Here is a 14573-nt window from a genome sequence, read left to right on the forward strand (position 1 = left end):
TGTAAGGAAATGGTCCAATTTCATTTTTCTGCATGTGGCTGTCCAATTTTCCCAGCACCATTTATTGAAGAGGCTGTCTTTTTTCCATTGGACATTCTTTCCTGCTTTGTCAAAGATTAGTTGACCATAGAGTTGAGGGTCCAGTTCTGGGCTCTCTATTCTGTTCCATTGATCTGTGTCTGTTTTTGTGCCAGTACCATGCTGTCTTGATGATGACAGCTTTGTAATAGAGCTTAAAGTCCGGAATTGTGATGCCACCAACTTTGGCTTTCCTTTTCACCCAATATTCCTTTGGCTATTTGAGGTCTTTTCTGGTTCCATATAAATTTTAGGATTATTTGTTCCATTTCTTTGAAAAAAATGGATGTTATTTTGATAGGAATTGCATTAAATGTGTAGTTTGCTTTAGGTAGCATAGACATTTTTACAATATTTGTTCTTCCAATCCAGGAGCATGGAACATTTTTCCATTTCTTTGTGTCTTCCTCAATTTCTTTCATGAGTACTTTACAGTTTTCTGAGTATATATTCTTAGCCTCTTTGGTTGGTTTATTCCTAAGTATCTTATAGTTTTGGGTGCAATTGTAAATGGGATTGACTCCTTAATTTTTCTTTCTTCTGTCTTGTTGTTGTAGAGAAATGCAACTGATTTCTGTGCATTGATTTTATATCCCCACACTTTACTGAATTCCTGTACAAGTTCTAGCAGTTTTGGAGTGGAGTCTTTTGGGTTTTCCACATATAGTATCATATCATCTGTGGAGAGTGATAGTTTGACTTCTTCTTTGCCGATTTGGATGCCTTTAATTTCCTTTTGTTGTCTGATTGCTGAGGCTAGGACTTCTAGTACTATGTTGAATAGCATTGGTGATAAAGGACATCCCTGCCATGTTCCTGACCTGAGCGGAAAAGCTTTCAGTTTTTCTCCATTGAGAATGATATTTGCGGTGGGTTTTTCATAGATGGCTTTGATGATATTGAGGTATGTGCCCTCTATCCCTACACTTTGAAGAGTTTTGATCAGGAAGGGATGCTGTACTTTGTCAAATGCTTTTTCAGCATCTATTGAGAGCATCATATGGTTCTTGTTCTTTCTTTTATTAATGTGTTGTGTCACATTGATTGATTTGTGGATGTTGAACCAACCTTGAATCCCTGGAATAAATCCCACTTGGTTGTGGTAAATAATCCTTTAAATGTACTGTTGAATCCTATTGGCTAGTATTTTGGTGAGAATTTTCGCATCTGTGTTCATCAAGGATATTGGTCTGTAGTTCTAATTTTTAATGGGATCCTTATCTGGTTTTGGGATCAAGGCGATGCTGGCCTCATAAAATGAGTTTGGAAGTTTTCCTTCCATTTCTATTTTTTGGAACAGTTTCAGGAGAAGAGGAATTAGTTCTTCTTTAAATGTTTGGTAGAATTCCCCCGGGAAGCCATCTGGCCATGGGCTTTTGTTTGTTTGGAGATTTTTGATGACTGTTTCAATCTCCTTACTGATTATGGGTCTGTTCAGGCTTTCTATTTCTTCCTGGTTCAGTTGTGGTAGTTTATATGTCTCTAGGAATGCATCCATTTCTTCCAGATTGTCAAATTTGTTGGCATAGATTTGCTCATAGTATGTTCTTATAATTGTCTGTATTTCTTTGATGTTAGTTGTGATCTCTCCTCTTTCCTTCATGATTTTATTTATATGGGTCCTTTCTCTTTACTTTTTGATGAGTCTGGCCAGGGGTTAATCTATATTATTAATTCCTTCAAAGAACCAGCTCCTAGTTTCATTGATTTGTTCTATTGTATTTTGTTTGTTTGTTTGTTTGTTTCTATTTCATTGATTTCTGCTCTGATCTTTAAGATTTCTCTTCTCCTGCTGGGTTTAGGGTTTCTTTCTTGTTCTTTCTCCAGCTCCTTTAGGTGTAGTACTAAGGTGTAGTACTAAGGTTAGGTTGTGTACTTGAGACCTTTCTTGTTTCTTGAGAAAGGCTTGTACCGCTGTACCACTATATATTTTCCTCTCAGGACTGCCTTTGTTGTGTCCCACAGATTTTGAACTGTTGTGTTTTCATTATCATTTGTTTCCATGAATTTTTCCAATTCTTCTTTAATTTCCTGGTTGACCCATTCATTCTTTAGAAGGATGAATACTTCTCATTCCTTTCGTCTCCATGTATTTGGGTTCTTCAAATTTCCTCTTGTGATAGAGTTTTAGCTTCAGAGCATTGTATCTGAAAATATGCAGAGAATGATCTCAATCTTTTGATACCGGTTGAGACCTGATTTAGGACCCAGGATGTGATCTATTCTGGAGAATGTTCCATGTGCACTGGAGAAGAATGTGTATTCTGTTGCTTTGGGATGAAATGTTCTGAATATATCTGTGATGTCCATCTGGTCCAGTGTGTCATTTAAGGCCTTTATTTCCTTGTTGATCTTTTGCTCGGATGATCTGTCCATTTCAGTGAGGGGAGTGTTAAAGTCCCCTACTATTATTGTATTATTGTTGATGTGTTTCTTTGATTTTGTTATTAATTGGTTTATATAGTTGGCTGCTCCCACGTTAGGGGCATAGATATTTAAAATTGTTAGATCTTCTTGTTGGACATATGAGTATGATATAGTGTCCTTCTTCATCTCTTATTATAGTCTTTGGCTTAAAATCTATTTGATCTGATATAAGGATTGCCACCCCTGCTTTCTTCTGATGTCCATTATCATGGTAAATTGTTTTCCACACCCTCACTTTAAATCTGGAGGTGTCTTTGGGTCTAAAATGAGTTTCTTGTAGGCAACATATAGATGGGTTTTGTTTTTTTATCCATTCTGATATCCTGTGTCTTTTGATTGGGGCATTTAGCCCATTAACATTCAGGGTAACTATTGAGAGATATGAATTTAGTGCCATTGTATTGCCTGTAAGGTGACTGTTACTGTATATTGTCTCTGTTCCTTTCTGATCCACTACTTTCAGGCTCTCTCTTTGCTTAGAGGACCCCTTTCAATATTTCCTGTAGAGCTGGTTTGGTGCTTGCAAATTCTTTCAGTTTTTGTTTGTCCTGGAAGCTTTTTATCTCTCCTTCTATTTTCAATGATAGCCTAGCTGGATATAGTATTCTTGGCTGTATGTTTTTCTCATTTAGTGCTCTGAATATATCATGCCAGCTCTTTCTGGCCTGCCAGCTCTCTGTGGATAAGTCTGCTGCCAATCTAATATTTTTACCATTGTATGTTACAGACTTCTTGTCCCAGGCTGCTTTCAGGATTTTCTCTTTGTCACTAAGACTTGTAAATTTTACTATTAGGTGACGGGCTGTGGACCTATTCTTGTTGATTTTGAGGGGGAGGTTCTCAGCATCTCCTGGATTTTGATGCTTGTTCCTTTTGCCATATTAGGGAAATTCTCTCCAATAATTCTCTCCAATATACCATCTGCTCCCCTCTCTCTTTCTTCTTCTTCTGGAATCCCAATTATTCTAATGTTGTTTTGTCTTATGTTGTCACTTATCTCTCAAATTCTCCCCTCGTGGTCCACTAGCTGTTTGTCTCTCTTGCTCAGCTTCTTTATTCTCTGTCATTTGGTCTTCTATATCACTAATTCTTTCTTCTGACTCATTTATCCTAGCAGTGAGAGCCTCCATTTTTTATTGCACCTCATTAATAGCTTTTTTTAATTTCAACTTGGTTAGATTTTAGTTTATTTCTCCAGAGAGGGCTTTTATATCTCCCAAGAGGGTTTCTCTAATATCTTCCATGTCTTTTTCAAGCCCAGCTAGAACCTTGAGAATCGTCATTCTGAACTCTAGATCTGACATATTACCGATATCTGTATTGATTATGTCCCTAGCCTTTAGTACTGCCTCTTGTTCTTTTTTTTGTGTTGAATTTTTCCGTCTTGTCATTTGGCCAGATAAGAGTATATGAAGGAGCAAGTAAAATACTAAAAGGGTGGTATTTATTTATTTTTGACAGGCAGAGATCACAAGTAGGCAGAGAGGCAGGCAGAGAAAGAGGAGGGGAAGCAGGCTCCCTGCTGAGCAGAGAGCCTGATGCGGGGCTCAATCCCAGGACACTGGGATCATGACCTGAGCCAAAGGCAGAGGCTTTAACCCACTGAGCCACCCAGGCGCCCCAATGATCAGCCAATATTTATCTTCAGGGTAACAATCAGAATGTCAAACTTCTTGCCAATAAAATGTATAATTTTATATACAATAATAATTAATAATAATATAATTTTATAATCAATAGATTGACTAGCCTTAGCTGTTGGGAAAAAATTGAAAAGATGAAACATTGCTGAGATTGGGTTTTTATCTTTGATACATTCAGGGTAGTTGAATTTAAAACTGATTTCATTAAATACTCTTTAGCAAATTAAAATATAAAGATGAGATAGGTATTACATTTACTTCCTTAGAATGTCAAGTTCTACTCAGGCTTGCATGTTTAATTTTTTCCACAATAAAGACTTTGGTACTAAGAAATACAGAATTACACTTCTAGATAAATATGAATTTATTTATTATTTTAGAGCAAGAGGAGGTAGGAGGGAAGAGGGAGAAAGAGAGTGAAAATCTTAAATAGGATCCACACCCAGAATGGAGCCCAACATAGGGTTTGATCTCACGACCCTGAGATCATAACCTGAGTCAAATTGAAGAGTTGGTCACTTAACTGACTGAGCTACCCAGGTGCCCCAGATAAATACTAAATATTTTTAAGTAAACCCCCAAATATCAAAAACCCTAAGGCAGTATTTTTGGCTATCTTGGACTAATTACCTAAGATCCATCTATCTCTATATATGATACAATATATGAAATATATTATATATATATATATAAGATATATCATTATCTGATGCAAAGAACATATGCCATTGCATAGTACAGAATTGTTTATTGTTTGGCCCTCTCTGTATTCTCTACACAAAGTGCACCTTCATATTGCCCATTTCCTCTCCATCCCAAACTTCCCAGCAGACTTTGGATCTAGGCATCAGAACAGGTATTTATGGGGAAACATAAAAAAAACTAGGAAAGTTATAGCTGTAAATGCCAGCATTTTAAAAGAATATAGACCTCAAATCAATAACCTAAGCTTCCACCTTAAGAAAATAAGGAAGAGCAAGAAAATCCAATGCAAGCAGGTTAATAAATATTGGTGTGGGGATAAAATAGAAAATAGAAAACCAATAGAATCAATACAAATCAAAGTATCTACTTTGAACTAGTTTGAACACCCAGGTTCATAGCAGCATTGTTTCACAACAGCCAAAAGTGGAAGCAACCTGTGTCCATTGATGGATGAAGAGATAAACAAAATGTGATATATACAGCTAACAGGGCATTTTTCACTCCTAAAGAGGAGGAAGATCCAGATATGAGCTGTCAGATGGGTGAAACTTAAAGACATGATGCTAAATGAAAGAAATTGGGCTCAAAAGAGCAAATATGGAATGAATCCACTTATATGAAGTAGTCAAATCCATAAAAGGAGAAAGTAGAATGGTAGTTGCCACAGGTTGGGAGTAAGGGGAAATGGGGGGGGTGGTTAATAGTTAATGGTTCAGAGTTTCCGTTTTGTAAGTGGAAAAAAAAACACTTTTTTTTTTAAATTTTTTATTTTTTTATAAACATATATTTTTATCCCCAGGGGTACAGGTCTGTGAATCGCCAGGTTTACACACTTCACAGCACTCACCAAAGCACATACCCTCCTCAATGTCCATAACCCCACCCCCCCTTCTCCCAACCCCCCTCCCTCCAGCAACCCTCAGTTTGTTTTTGTAGATTAAGAATCACTTATGGTTTGTCTCCCTCCCAATCCCATCTTGTTTCATTTATTCTTCTCCTACCCACTTAAGCCCCCATGTTGCATCACCACCTCCTCATAAAAAAAAAACACTTTTTGAAAAAGTTCTGGAGGTGCCTGGGTTGCTCAGTTGGTTAAGCATCTGACTTTCGCTCAGGTCATGATCTCAGAGTCTTGAGATTGAACCCCACATTGGGGGGGGTCCCCACTCAGTGGGGAGTCTGCTTGTCCCTCTCCCTCTGCCCTTCCCCCCACTCCTGCTCTTTCTCTCTCAAGTAAATAAATAAAATCTCTTAAAAAGTTCTGGAGGAAGATGGTGATGATGATTCCACAACCATGCGAACACACTTGGTACTACAAAACTGTACACTTAAAATGGTTAAAATGGTCATTTTATGTTATGTATATTTTATTACAATAAAAAAACTAAAAAGTTGGTTATCTGAAATGATCAACAAAAATTAAGAAAGCTATAGCTTGACAGATTAAGAAAAACAAGCGGGAAGACTAAAAATTCTAAAATTAGAAATGAAAGTACATGTGTTATTACTTGTTTCACAGAAATAAAAAAGGATTATAAGATAATACTAAGAAATATTGCACCTCAACAAATTAGGTTACCTACCTGGAACTGACAGATTCCTAGAAACGTACAAACTATCAAACTTGACTCAAGAAGAAACATAAAATCTGAATAGGTCTATAACAAATAAGGATATTAAATCAACAATCAAAACACTTTCAACAGAGAAAAGCCTAGGACCAGATGGCTTCAGTGGAAGATTCAACTAAACTTTTAAAGAATAATACCAGTCCTCAAACTCTTTTAAAATATAGACAAGGAGAAAATAGCTCGTAACCCATTCTGTGAAGCCAGTATTACCCAAATAAAGAAGCCAGACAAAGACCTCACAAGAAAGGAAAACTACAGGCCAATATTCCTTTTGAATATAGATGCAAAAATCCCCAACAAAATATTAGCAAAGAAAATACAGCAGCATGTAATAAGGATTATACACCATGAACAAGTGGGATTGGTCCCAGGAATGCAAAGGTGGTGCAACATACAAAAATCAGTCAGTGGGGGCACCTGGGTGACTCAGTGGCTTAAAGCCTCTGCCTTTGGCTCAGGTTATGGTCCCAGGATCCTGGGATGGAGCCCCGCATCGGGCTCTCTGCTCAGTGGGGAGCCTGCTTCCTCCTCTCTGACTCTGCCTGCCTCTCTGCCTACTTGTGATCTCTGTCCATCCAAAAAAAAAAAAAAATATATATATATATATATATATATATGTGTATATATATACATATATATATATAAAATAGAATGAAGGAAGAAATTTCAATTGATGTGGAAAAAGCATTTGACAAAATTCAACACCCTTTTATGTTTAAAAAAAAAATTCAACAAACTAGGAATGAAATCTTCCAGAGATAAGTGCCCTTATTTCTCAGAAATTCACCCCAGGGTTCAACCACCATTGCTAACATGAAAATATTAGGTCAAACCAAAACTTTGAATGTTGCATCTTGAGTCCATTTTCTTTCTTCAAACAACAGATTTTTTAAATAGTCCATTTTTCTAGAGACAGAGAATGAGTTTGTGTGGCTAGCACATTTTTTGGAAGTTTTTATTTAAATTCCAGTTAGTTAACATACAGTGTAATTAGTTTCAGGTATACAGTACAGTGATTAAACACTTCCATGTAATACCCAGTGCTCATCACAAGTGCATTCCTTGATCTCCATCACCTATTTCACCACTCTCCCTACCTAACTCCATTCTGGTAACCGTTAGTTTGTTTTCTATAGTTAAGAGTCTGTTCTTAGTTTGTCTCTCTCTCTCCCTCTTTTTCCCCTTTGCTCATTTGTTTTGTTTCTTAAATTCCACATAAGTGAAATCATATGGTATTTGTCTTTTTCTGGTTGACCTATTCTGCTTAGCATAGTACTTTCTAGTTCCATCCATGTCATTGCAAATGGCAAGATTTCATTCTTTTTTAATGACTAAGTAATATTCCAGGGTATTTATTTATCACATATTCTTTATCCACTCATCAGTTGATGGACACTTGGGCAGTTTCCATAATTTAGCTATTGTAGATAATGCTGCTATAAACTGGGTGGCTAGCACATTAAATTTTACAATTATTTTGTTAATTCTTTATTACTAATAAATTATACATTAATTCAAGATGGCAGACTAAGCACATATTCAGCTTTCCTCTCCTATCCAAATTCAAAGAAATGGGTTTTTTTTTCAAAAATCTGTAATATCCCTGTAAAACAAAGTAGAAATGGTATTGATGGATCAGAAATTAATAGTTCCTAAAATCTAAAGGCAGACATGGCCAGATTGAATAAGGAATAAGCAAAAATGGCTGCTGTAAAAAAAGGGAATAGTGTTATATCCCTATATAGGGTGTATCCCAGAAATAAAAGATCTAATAATATTAACACTATTCTCATTAAAAATATAAAAAAAGACTAAAGAATAAGACAAGATGGCTGCGTATCCTTGCTGCTAAAAAAAAAAAAAAGAAAAAGATGTAAGAATAGGAATGAATTGAAATAAATGATCTGCTTAGAAAATCCAAAAGAATCAATGGGCTAAGTATTAAAACCAAGAAGACACTTTAATATATGATCAAGTACAACAGCATCATATAAAAACTATAGCTCTTTTCACCATCAGCAGCCAGTCAGAATTATCCCATTTGGTATATTTTTACTTTTTCAATTAAAAAAATGTACAGTTTTGAAACTCTTTGGGGTGCCTGGGTAGCTGTCAGTTAAGCATCTGACTCTTGATTTCTGCTCAGGTCCTGATCTCAGGGTCATGAGATCAAGCCCTGCTTTGGGCTTTGTGCTGGGTGTGGAGCCTGCAATTCTCTCTTTTCTTCTCCTTTTGCCCTGCCCCCAACACTTTCCCTCAAAGAAAGAAAGAAGCAAACAAACAAACTCTTTGTGAACCTTTTCCCCACTTCATTCAACTCTGTCCACCTCAGGGTAACCATTACCTTACATTTGAAATTTTCATTCCCATACATCCTTTTTGTATTTTTCTATATATGTGTATGTCCCCTTAAAAATATATTATTGAGGGGCACACCTGGGTGGCTCAGTTGGTTAAGTGACTGCCTTCAGTTCAGGTCATGATCCTAAAGTCCCAGGATCAAGTCCCACACTGGGCTCTCTCTTAGCAGGGAGTTTGCTTCTCCCTCTGACCTTTCCCCCTCTCATGCTCTCTATTCTCTCTCTCAAATAAATAAAAAAATCTTACATATATACACACATATATATGTATGTATTATTGAAAATCTTTCAAAATATGAAGTATATTGTTATTTTGCACATTGAAAAATTATATGCAAATGGTCTTAAATTATATATGTTATTCTGCAAGTTACTTTCACTCATTTTTCTCTAGACGCATCCATGCTGATTTCTACATATGTTTATGGCATTCTTATTACCTGAAATCAGTATGATTGTATATTTTTTAAAATACATTTTTTCTTTCATTTCCAGAAATATGGACACTAAAAATTGTACCTTAAACAATATATGGGTTAATGCAATGGACTGGTTATGCTCTCACCACCAAAATTCATAGGTTGAAATTTAGCCCTATACCATGTTGATGGTATGAGGAGGTAGAGGGCCTTCAGGACATAATTAGGGTGGAGTTCTCATGAATAAGATTAGTGCCGTTATGCAAGGGACTCCAGAGATCTCTGACTCCCTTTTTCTGTCATGTGAGGCTACAGGAAGACAATGAGGGTCTCTAACCTGAAAGAGTGCCTTCTCTAAAACAATATTGGTACCCTGGTCTTGGATACCCAGCTTCCAGAACTGTGAGAAATAAGTTTCTGTTCTTTATAATCCACCCAGTCTGTAAAACTTATTATAGCAACTCAGATTGGCTAAGACAGTTAAAGACAAATGTTATAATGAAAGTACAAAGTAGTTTGGAAAAAAATGAAAATAACCTCCAAGTCCATCAAGAGGAAGAAAGTTAAATAAATTATGCTATATCCTTGGTATGGAAAATGAGTTTAGTTATTTAAAATAATTTCATAAGTCTATATAAACTGACATGGAAAATTTCTAGAGTATAAAAGAAAATATAAAACAATATGATCCTTTTCATGTTAAAAATTTTAATTGTGTATTTTTAATAACATATATGTAAATGTATTTTGGAAAAACAGAAAATTGGTTTACATCGAGTACCTTTGAGTAAGTGAATGGGTTTGAGGGAGATAAAGGGAAGTTTTTCCTTTTACTGTCTATTTTTAGAATTTTTAAATTGAGAATATATTCTTATATTTTTTTTAGAAGATGAATTGAGGATTTGTAGACACAATGCTAGACAAAAAAAGCAGTCTATAAGAATGAACAAAGTACTAATTCCCAGAGCATAAAATCCAGTAAGAGCTGACTGTGTTATAAGCATTTTAAATGTTTATGATTGGCATTCTTATGGCCTATGACTATAACTGCAGTTTCTATTTCATTTATATTTTTCTTCATATTTGTTCAGTTAAAAACAGGGAAGCAAGACAAAGAGTTGTAATGAACATACTCACTGACAGATCTCAAGGTTTTCAGTCGGAGAACACAACCACGAAAATTCAAACGCAGCACATTTAGACGCCACCTTTGCAAAGTTGACACTATATATTTATCTGTGATTATATTTTTTACTGCAGAAAAATCAATCTAAAAAGGGTAAACCAAAGACATTAAGAAACGAGAAAGATCTTTTGCATGCAAAAAATTTTAATATTTTAAAAGCATCAAGAAACAAATGTCTTCAGCTCATCTCTCACTTCTTCATTTCTTTGTTTTTATGGTCATTTGGGAGTTTAACTACCAACAGATTTTTTTTTTGTTCATGGTCATTTCCAGGTTTAATTACAAACAGATTCCAAATGTCTAATCTAGGTCAACAGCTGGGAGGGCAAGAGCCCCCCACTTCAGGGTCAATGAACCCATCCAACTTCATTATTAATGGGTGCCTCCTTCTCTATTCACAAGCATAGACAATGTGTTAAGTTCTTGACTATGGGGAAGACATTTTAGAGTGAGAAGTTTAGAGTGGTCTTCTCCTAACTCAATTTGAGGAGGGAGGTCTGGGGGAAAGGAGAGATGACCTGAGTGTACCTGGCTGATTGCATGTAATATTGAAGAGCACAGAGATTTCTGGGAACTCCTAGTGGCTGGGGCCAGTTGATAAACAATAGCATTGATATCATAATATTAATCATGTCTTTCAGACATCAATCATTTCTTTCAGCTAAGAGATTACATTGATGCACAAAGAACTCCCCTCAAAATCAATAAAAATAAGTCAATACCCCAACATCTAATAGAAAAATTTATAAATCTCAGAAACAAAGAGAAAATCCTGAAAGCAGCTCAGGACAAGAGGTCTGTAACCTACAATGGTAGAAGTATTAGATTGGCAGCAGGCCTATCCACAAAGACCTGGCAGGCCAGAAAGGACTGGCATGATATATTTAGAGTACTAAATGAGAAAAATATGCAGCCTAGCCAGCTAGGCTGTCATTGAAAATAGAATAAGAGATAAAAAGCTTCCAGGACAAACAAATTAAAAGAATTTGCAATTACCAAACCAGCCCTACAAAAAAATATTGAAAGGTGTCCTCTAAGCAAAGAGAGAACCTAATAGTAACATAGACCAGAAAGGAACACAGGTAATATACAGTAACAGTCACCCTAAGGCAATTCAATAGCACTAAATTCGTATCTTTCTATAGTTACCCTGAATGTAAGTGGACTAAATCCCTCAATCAAAAGGGTATCAGATTAGATTAAAAAAAAACAATAACAACAATATGCTGTCTCTAGGAGACTCATTTTAGACCCAAAGATGCTCCCAGATTTAAATGAGGGGGTGGAAAACCATTTACCATGCTAATGGACATTCCAAAAAAAAAAAAAAAAAAAAGCTGGGATGGCACACCTTATATCAGAAAAATTAGATTTTAAACCAAAAACTATAACATCTATATAACTGTATATAATATAATAAAGGACTAGCTATATCATACTTAAAGGGTCTATCCAACAAGAAGATCTAACAATTATAAATATTTATGCCTGTAACATAGCAGCCAATTATATAAGCCAACTAATAACAAAATTTAAAAAAACCACATCGACAATAATACAATAATAGGGGCTCCTGGGTGGCTCAGTGGGTTAAAGCCTCTGCCTTCCGCTTGGGTCATGATCTCAGGGTCCTGGGATTGAGCCCGCATCAGGCTCTCTGCTCAGTAGGGATCCTGCTTCCCTTCCTCTCTCTCTGCCTGCCTCTCTGCCTACTTGTGATCTCTGTCAAATAAATAAATAAAAATAAATAATAATACAATAATAGCAGGAGACTTTAACACCCCCTTCACTGAAATGGACAGATCGTCTAAGCAAAAGATCAACAAGGAAATAAAGCCTTTAAATGACATGCTGGACCAGAGGGACTTCACAGACACATTCAGAATATTCCATACCAAAGCAACAGAATACACATTCTTCTCTAGTGCACATGGAACATTCTCCAGAATAGATCACATCCTGGGTCACAAATCAGGTCTCAACTGATACCAAAAGATTGGGATCATTCTGTGCATATTTTCAAGCCAAAATGCTTTGAAACTTGAACTCAATCACAAGAGGAAAGTTGGGGGCACCTGGGTGGCTTGGTAGGTTAAGCCTCTGCCTTCGGCTCAGGTCATAATCTCAGGGTCCTGGGATCAAGTCCTGCATTTGGGCTTTCTGCTCAGCAGGGAGCCTGCTTCCTTCTCTCTCTCTCTCTCTCTCTCTCTCTGCCTACTTGTGATCTCTCTCTGTCAAATAAATAAATAAAATCTTAAAAAAAAAAAAAGAGGAAAGTTGGAAAGAACCCAAATATAAGGAGGCTAAAGAGCATCCTAGTCAAGAATGAATGGGTCAACCAGGAAATTAAACAAGAATTGAAAAATTTCATGGAAACAAATGATAATGAAAACACAACTGTTCAAAAATCTGTTGGACACAGCAAAGGCAGTCTTGAGAGGAAAGTATATAGCGATACAAGCCTTTTTCAAGAAACAAGGAAGGTCTCAAGTACGAAACCTAACCCTACACCCAAAGGAGCTAGAGAAAGAACAACATAGAAAGCCTAAACCCAGCAAGAGAGAGAAATAATAAAGAGCAGAGCATAAATCAATGAAATAGAAACTGAAAGAATAGTAGAACAAATCAATGAAACTAGGAGCTGGTTCTTTGAAATAATTAATAAGATAGATAACCCTCTGGCCAGACTTATCAAAAAGAAAAGAGAAAGGACCCAAATAAATAAAATCATGAATGAAAGAGGAGAGATCACAACCAACATCAAAGAAATACAATTATAAAAACAAACTATGAGCAACTAAATGCCAGCAAATTTGATAATCTGGAAGAAATAAATGCATTCCTAGAGACATATAAACTACCAAAATGGAACCAGGAAGAAATGGAAAACCTGAACAGACCCATAACCAGCAAGGAAATTGAAACAGTAATCAAAAACCTCCCAAAAGGGGGCACCTGGGTGGCTCAGTGGGTTAAAGCCTCTGCCTTCAGCTCAGGTCATGATCCCAGGATCCTGGGATCGAGTCCCGCATTGGGCTCTCTGCTCAGTGGAAAGCCTGCTTCCCCCTCTCTCTCTGCCTGCCTCTCTTCCTGCTTGTGATCTCTGTCTGTCAAATAAATAAATAAAATCTTTAAAAAAAAAGATAATCTCCCAACAAACAAGACCCCAGAGCCAGGGGAATTCTACCAAACATTTGAAGAAGAATTAACACCTATTCTTCTGCAACTGTTCCAAAAAACAGAAATGGAAGGAAAACTTTCAAACACATTTTATGAGGCCAGCATTACCTTGATCCCAACCCAAAGACCCCATCAAAAAGGAGAATTACAGACCAATGTCCCTGATGAGCATGGATGAAAAAATTCTAATTAAGATACAAGCTAATAGTATCCAACAGTACATTAAAAGAATTATTCAACACAATCAAGTGGGATTTATTCCTGGGCTGTAAGGTTGGCTCAATATCCACAAATCAATCAATGTGATACAAAACATTAATAAAAGAAAGGAGAAGAACCATATGATACTCTCAGTAGATGCAGAAAAAGCATTTGACAAAGTACAACATCCTTTCTTGATCAAAACTCTTCACGGTGGGCGCCTGGGTGGCTCAGTGGGTTAAGCCGCTGCCTTCGGCTCAGGTCATGATCTCAGGGTCCTGGGATCGAGGCCCGCATCGGGCTCTCTGCTCAGCAGGGAGCCTGCTTCCCTCTCTCTCTCTCTGCCTGCCTCTCCATCTACTTGTGATTTCTCTCTGTCAAATAAATAAATAAAATCTTTAAAAAAAAAAAAAAAACTCTTCACGGTGTAGGAATAGAGGGTACATAACCCAATATCATAAAAGCCATCTGTGAAAAACCCACAGAGACTATCATTCTCAGTGGGAAAAACTGAGAGCTTTTCCCCTAAGGTCAGAAACATGGCAGGGATGTCCATTATCACCACTGCTATTCAACTAGTACTAGAAGTCCTAGCCTCGGCCATCCGACAACAAAAAGAAATAAAATGCATCCAAATCAGCAAAGAAGAAGTCAAACTATCACTCTTTGCAAATGATATGATACTTTATGTGAAAACCCAAGAGACTCCACCCCAAATGTCCTAGAACTTGTACAGGAATTCA

At 36.6% G+C, this 14573-nt stretch overlaps 1 protein-coding gene across 5 annotated transcripts in view; it reads right to left on the reverse strand.

Moving 5' to 3' along the window:
- FBXL13 (F-box and leucine rich repeat protein 13) overlaps window positions 1-14573 on the reverse strand; it is a 247282-nt gene that overhangs the window by 134274 nt on the left and 98435 nt on the right. For all 5 annotated transcript variants that reach the window (XM_032306078.1, XM_032306079.1, XM_032306081.1 and 2 more), the window contains exon 9: window positions 10401-10533. In XM_032306078.1, the coding sequence (XP_032161969.1) occupies window positions 10401-10533 (133 nt within the window). The remainder of the gene's footprint in view (window positions 1-10400; window positions 10534-14573) is intronic.

The sequence above is a fragment of the Mustela erminea genome, chromosome 11 (genome assembly GCF_009829155.1).
Source record: "Mustela erminea isolate mMusErm1 chromosome 11, mMusErm1.Pri, whole genome shotgun sequence".
Lineage (NCBI taxonomy): Eukaryota > Metazoa > Chordata > Mammalia > Carnivora > Mustelidae > Mustela > Mustela erminea.